General features: G+C 46.1%; 1 protein-coding gene across 3 annotated transcripts in view; it reads right to left on the reverse strand.

Moving 5' to 3' along the window:
* Positions 1-5907, reverse strand: part of DCUN1D4 (defective in cullin neddylation 1 domain containing 4) — a 73438-nt gene extending 67531 nt beyond the window's left edge. For all 3 annotated transcript variants that reach the window (XR_016509111.1, XM_090266897.1, XM_090266896.1), the window contains exon 1: positions 5780-5907. Coding sequence is in view for 2 of the 3 variants with exons in the window: in XM_090266897.1 (XP_090123023.1) it covers positions 5780-5804 (25 nt within the window). In the remaining variant the exon portion in view is untranslated. The remainder of the gene's footprint in view (positions 1-5779) is intronic.
* Positions 5908-6369: the final 462 nt, after the last annotated feature.

Raw genomic sequence — 6369 nt, forward strand, 5'->3', positions numbered from 1 at the left:
TACCTTCTTCTACTTAAAACATAAGCCACAAATTATAACCTCTTTTATAGGTACAAATATTTTTAAATGTATGTTCTGCTTAAAAGACTAATTCTCAGGAGGTACTTCTAACCTGAATCTCAGAAGAAAAAAGAACAAGCTATGAAAAGCTATTAACACTAATTCAAGCTGACCAATTATAAAAAGATATCAGCATTAACGTCAGATTCTCAGAAAATACACTTCCAAATAAGAACGTTTACTTTCTGTGTAAAGAAAGCCCTTCATCAATCTCAATGTATTGTTAATATTCAGAAATAAAACCTTAGCACTACAGTTGGTCATAAAACACAAAAGGGGGTAAAAGCAGGACCACTCCAAGCCGTAATGCCAGACCTGTGAAGCCCTGCCTCAGCCTTTCCCACACGACCCCTACCCACCAGATCTCAAATGAACACATGCACTTCCCCATGCAGACTCCTGGCTCCTCAGTACATCATTAGCATTTTATTCTCTCTTTGAGAATTTCTCCATGCCATAGACATTCTTCAAAACTGATATATGCATGTATTTTTAAAGAAATATTTAAATTCATTTGTATATGGCTGACTTTGTCAAAAAAACAAACAAACAAAAAAACAGACAAATGAAAGTTTGCACTCCCTGAAGAAAAATCTGAAGGTAATGAAAGACAACTAGAAGCATGCTGGATAGCAAGAGAAAGAATTAAAATTACCCAGATAATTCAAAAGTTGACCAGTTAAGTTCAATTCGACACGTATATGAGGACCTTAAGCAAGACTAAGGAAGACATAGTGCCAGAGCTCAAGGAGATAATCATCTAATTAGGGAGAGGAACAAAAAGTAAACAAGCAGCTATTGTTATATAAGATAAAATTGAGAATAAAAGTAAACAGTACTTTGGAGAGTCAATGGAAGGAGAGAATCTTACTAGAGCAAGGGAATAAGAAACGCAAATAAAGAAAAAGCTCCATCAGAAGTAGCACTGAGGGCAGAGGGCAAGGAGGCAGAAGTTCAAGTGTAAGAAACTGAGCTTAAATAACAGAAGCTGGTTCAACCCCAGATTCAGAGTTCCCGGGAACCCTCAAGGTTTCCGATTAGGAGCATCAAAAAGGACCAAGAAGATTCAACTGCTGATGGAAAAGATAAAGTTACAGGAGGTTGAGCCAGGCGAAAGGATTACTGGTTATTACAATGTAAGAAAGGATGGATCAGGCTTAAGGCCATGGCAATAGATACAGGACAGGACAAGAATGCGAAGAGATGCAACCCCTCTTTTACTACTGACCAGCAAAAGAGGATGAGAAATGTCTAAGCTTCTAGCCTGGGTTATTTAATGAATTGTAGTTTCATCAACCAAATGAATAAGATTAGTTGGTCTTGTTTTCCTCTTTGTTTTGCCTAACAGGAAGCTCAGAGCCAAATATATGGCCTATTTCTAATATATGGCAAGCATTTATGTGCAGCCTGTAAATCTATAGTTCACTTTCCTTCTCTTGGCAGGATTTTAATCTATATTTCATAGGTCACCTCTAATTTTAGAATGAGACAGAAAATAAATAAACACGTAAAAAGTTTGATACCAGGCCAGACGAAGTAGCTGGTTCAGGGATATAACCTGTTGGCTGCCAACGCAAAGCATTGTCCTCACCCTTCTTCCATCCTAGCAAAGGCCACATCCCGTGACAGAAACTGAAAAATGCCACATCTCACTTTTTCAACCTCCCTAACAAGTAGCAGTGGTATGAGATTAATTCTAACTAATTAAACTGAAGAAGTCTCCAAGGTGACCTTCTGGAAAAGACTCCTCTCAGTTAAGAGGAAATTGTTAAGTAAATAAACTCCTTCCCTACCTATCTTTACATTGGCATGATGTCTGATGCTGCAGCAACTACTTTGCAAAAATGAGACAATGCACCTAAGACTTTTGATAAACCAAATACTAAGAACAGGAAGAAAAGGAAGCAAAGAGTATAGATTCTTAAAAGTTAACATTAGGATGCTGCACCAGCCTTAGATACTAGACAAGATAGATAAGAGGTCTTACCTCTAGATTTTTTGTTACTGGAAAAAAATAATAAATAGCTCTATTATTTAAGCCATTTTTAATTGAGTATTGATACTTGCCAAAGGCATCCTAACTGATACAACAGAGCTAATCACAAAGTCAGTTTCTGACTGACTGATTTTTAAGCTGTTGAGTTAACAAGATTATTATTATTGAGATGAGAATAATGCAAACATGTACTATGGTACAGAAGAAAATAGTAAGTTAGTAAAAGCTTCTGCGAGCAGCCAAAGATAAAAACAAAAGATGACAAATAACATTTGAAAAAATGTGGTCATGTGTTAGTAGGGGCACTTCTTGGAGGCAGGAGTAGAGGAAGGAAACAGTACTTGTACAGAAGTGCTCCACGGTGGAGAAAATTAGGGAGACTTTTCTGGCAATGTTATACCCAACGTAACCTAAAAATCCTTGCCAATAAAAAAAGAGTCCAAAAATTCTGGGTAAAGTATAAGAAATGTCTGTTTAAATACATAGCTCAGTTCACAAGAAAATAAAGGACCTCCCCAAAGGCCAAAAATCAAGGAACCTAAACTGTAAGCTGATAATGCAAAGAAACCTAAGGTCTGGAGGGCTAGGGAAGGGGATAGCTTGTATACATGTAAAAGACATGTGCCCTTTGGAACATAATAGAAAAAGAAAAAGGGAAAGAAATGACTAACCACCATCTTGAAGGCAATTACAAAATTCTTGTTTTCAACCTCATAGACTTTTAATTACCCTTTATGAGAGCAAATTCCAGGATTAAATGTACAATTTAAAAATCATGTCCAGCCCTGACCTGTGTGACTCAGTTGGCTGGAGCGTCATCCTGTAAACAAAAAGGTCACAGGTTCAATTCTTGGTCACAGCACACACCTAAGTTGTAGGTTCCATCCCTGGCAACAAGAGGCAACCCATCAAAGTTTCTCTCTTGCATAGATGTTTCTCTCCCTCTCTCTCCTCCCCACTTTCTCTCTCTCTAAATGTAACGAAAAAATGTCCTCAGCTGGGGATTTTTTTTTAAGTCCATATCACATATTTACATATCTTGAAGTTTCCTGGATATTTCACCATAAAATATTAGATAAAAATTATTTCCCCAAAACACTGCACATTGCCCAATTTTTCAGCCATTATGAAAAGAACCATTATTGAATCAAGTATGCAAGTTCAGGATATTTGTAACCACACTAAAAGGTTTCCAAATCTTAGGACTTTTTGGTAACATTTTTATCATTAGGGTCATTATAATAAATATTCTTCTAGTGATTATGCCACCAATAATTTCAAAAACATCACATAAAAATGAAGTAATTTCTGAGCTAATCTTATGGCCCTCTCTACATTACAGATTGTTTTTAATCATTGCATATTAATGGTAAAGGAAAACCGCAAAAGATGTGATGTTTGGGGAGTCCACAAACTAAGGAGATGATCTTTAATATTAAACAGGCAGATAGGAGGAATTATAGCTCACAACAAAAAGAAAAAAGAACATTAAAACTTCTAAAGGTCTTCCACTGAGTTTATTTTCCTCTAGTCTCCTTTGCTTCTCATGCTTCTTTGAAAACACATATTTCCTTTATTCATCTTCAGATTTTCATCTGTTTTTAGGAATGGGACCCTAAATTCTCTTAAGCCTCCTCCATTACTCAAGATTATCTTTTTTCGTCAAGTCCCGTCATCTATGGACATTCCAGACACCCCAAGAAATACAAAAACGTAATTTATATTATCTTCATAAGGGTTACACTGGTCTCCACTGCATTCCCACATTTATGTAAGACAGAGCCTTTTAACCTAGTGTTTACATACAGCAGATACCACAATAAATACACCATCCTAAATGCCGCTTTAGTTTGAATGTCTTCCCCATAATCTATGTGCTATATGGTTCAAGGCTAAGCATCTATTCTACAAATACGACCACCAAATGCAGAGGGAAATAACCAAGTCCGGGATCAAGAACCCAAGTGTGAAAGGACTGCCTTTGGCTTGGCTCTCCCACTCCTGCTGGCAAAGGGAGAAGGTCTAGTGAACCTTTTCCACTCCCAGAGGACAGTAGAGCCTCCCGAGAGCACTCTGGGGTCCGCTGGGAATAAAGCACGAGTTAGCAAAGAAGGCTCCGAGGGGCTCGCGCTGCATTCTGGTACTCGTTTCCCCAGTTACCCACGTGCACCCAACCCAACCGCGGCCAGAACTACAAGTCCCACAATTCATCAGGACAGCCTTTCCCCTTCACACCCGGCAACTGGAGCCAGACCCTAAAGGAAACCCCTAAAGCACTTTCACCCCCTACCCCCACATACCGGGAAGAAGTCGCACCCCACCAAGGCCTACGCGGGGGCCTCTGACCCCGCGCTCCCTTGCAAGGAAGCAGGTCCCGAGGCACCAGCCTCCACACCTGACGACCAAATATAAGAAAACTGCGTCACAGACTGCCAAATCCAGGGACCGCCAAGGACCCCGATAACTCCCCTACGCAAAAACCCTCACCCGGCCTCCAGGGCCCGACACCTCCAGCTCCAGCCGCGGAAAAGCCGCAACCCGTGCCCCTGCCCCGCCTCCCAGTTCTGCAGCCCGAGCCCGCGCCAGCGCTGACCTCGCTTCCCGCTGCTCCAGGGGAATCGCAGCCAGAGCCAACCTCAGGGCACCTCCCCCGCCCCCTCCACCTCAACCCCGCCCCCTCCTCTCCCGCACACCGAAGCTCAGGACTCCCCCTTCCAGAGACCCTGCCTTGATGGGGCGGAGGAGGAAACACCTTCCCCAAACACAAACACCTTACTCCTCCCCCACACCAAAGTCCCTCACAGAATCTGGACTTGACAGTCCACCCCCTGCCCCGGCCCCTCCCAACCTCTCTTTCCTCCAACTAGCTCTTCACCCACACCGCACCTCCTTTACCCCTGGCCCCATCTTGTATCCCAACCCCCCTCCTTCCTCTCTTACTCCTAATTACCCTATGTTCCCAACACCTGCTCCATCCTATTACCCCCAACGTCTACCCCCTCTCACCACTCCTGGTTATCCCATCAGCCTTCCAATGCCTCTCCGCCCGCTGGACTCCCCAACTATCCCATCACACCCCAATCCCTCCCACCATCTCGCTTTCCCGTTACATCAGCCCTCATCTCCTTGACCGCCCTCCTGCCCCGTTCGGCCGCTACCCCCATTCCCCCACCCCATTGTTCCCCCCCCCCCCCCCCCCCGCCTTCTCCAACCAGCCCTTCTTCCCATTGTCCCCGCCCCCGCGCTCCCCCTGGTACTCACCCGCCTTTCACACCAAGCCACCCGCAACGCTCAGCCCCTAGGAAAAATCCTCACCCCTGTGCCCCGCTTACTCCCTCTCCCCCTCCGATGTCACCCCGCTGCCCTGCCTGCTAGCGCCTGCCACCACTTCCACCTCCATTCACCCAAGACACTCTGGTCCCGGCCCCTCATCGCATGTCCCGCCCCCCCCTTCCCCCAACACTGAAACAGAGCCAGTCCCCACCCCCCTCACCTCCGCCCTCCCCTAGCAGGCCGGCCCCTTCCCCTCCACACCCGCCCCCACCCCGCACCGCCCAAGGCGTCACAGCCTGCCCACCCCCAGGAGGGGAAGGGGTGGCTCCTAGGCAGGGGCTCCTGGCGCCTTTCGGGACGGGAGGCACAGGCGCACGGACTGCGAGACCCGAGTGGAGAGTGTTGGCAGCCGCCTGGCCCCGACCGGCTCTCTCTCTCTCAGTTACTCACTGACAGTGGCAGCATCTGAGTGCATTTTCGAACAGCTCACACCCCGCTAGCCACCCAGGATCCCGCGCTCGCCTCGCGGTATCCCCACCGGCTAGCCGCACCTCGGTTGGGAGCTGAGGACCCGCCGCCAGACACTCCAGACCCGCCCACCTCGCCTCCTCCATTGGCTAAACCTTGTCTGAGGAACCGCCCCTCCACGTCTCTCATTTGACAAAAGGAGTGCAGAGCGCAGTCCTGGAGCAGTCAAAGAGGCCCCGCCCCCTGAAGTCCTATGCGATTGGTCTTGATACCTCATCCCTGTAACGCCCCTGGAGGAGACCACGCTCTGGAGTATCAGGTTGGACCCAGCTTCTGTCACTCATCCCCAGGGGTCCAAAAGCGCGTGTAGGGGCGAGGTTGGGGAATTGGTCCACCTTGACCCTGAAGCTCCGCCTTGTCATGGGCGGGATTGGTGGAGCTGCAGACCAACCAAGAAAGATGGGTCGGCGTCTGAAACAAAGCACAAGAAGTGTTCCCAGAAAAACCTAGAAGGGGAGGCACAATCGGGGTAGTTTGTATCTCACAGCACCTAGTAGGAGAAGGAGTCCGTC

Source organism: Furipterus horrens, unplaced genomic scaffold (assembly GCF_987537825.1).
Source record: "Furipterus horrens unplaced genomic scaffold, mFurHor1.1.pri manual_scaffold_2, whole genome shotgun sequence".
NCBI classification, from domain to species: domain Eukaryota; kingdom Metazoa; phylum Chordata; class Mammalia; order Chiroptera; family Furipteridae; genus Furipterus; species Furipterus horrens.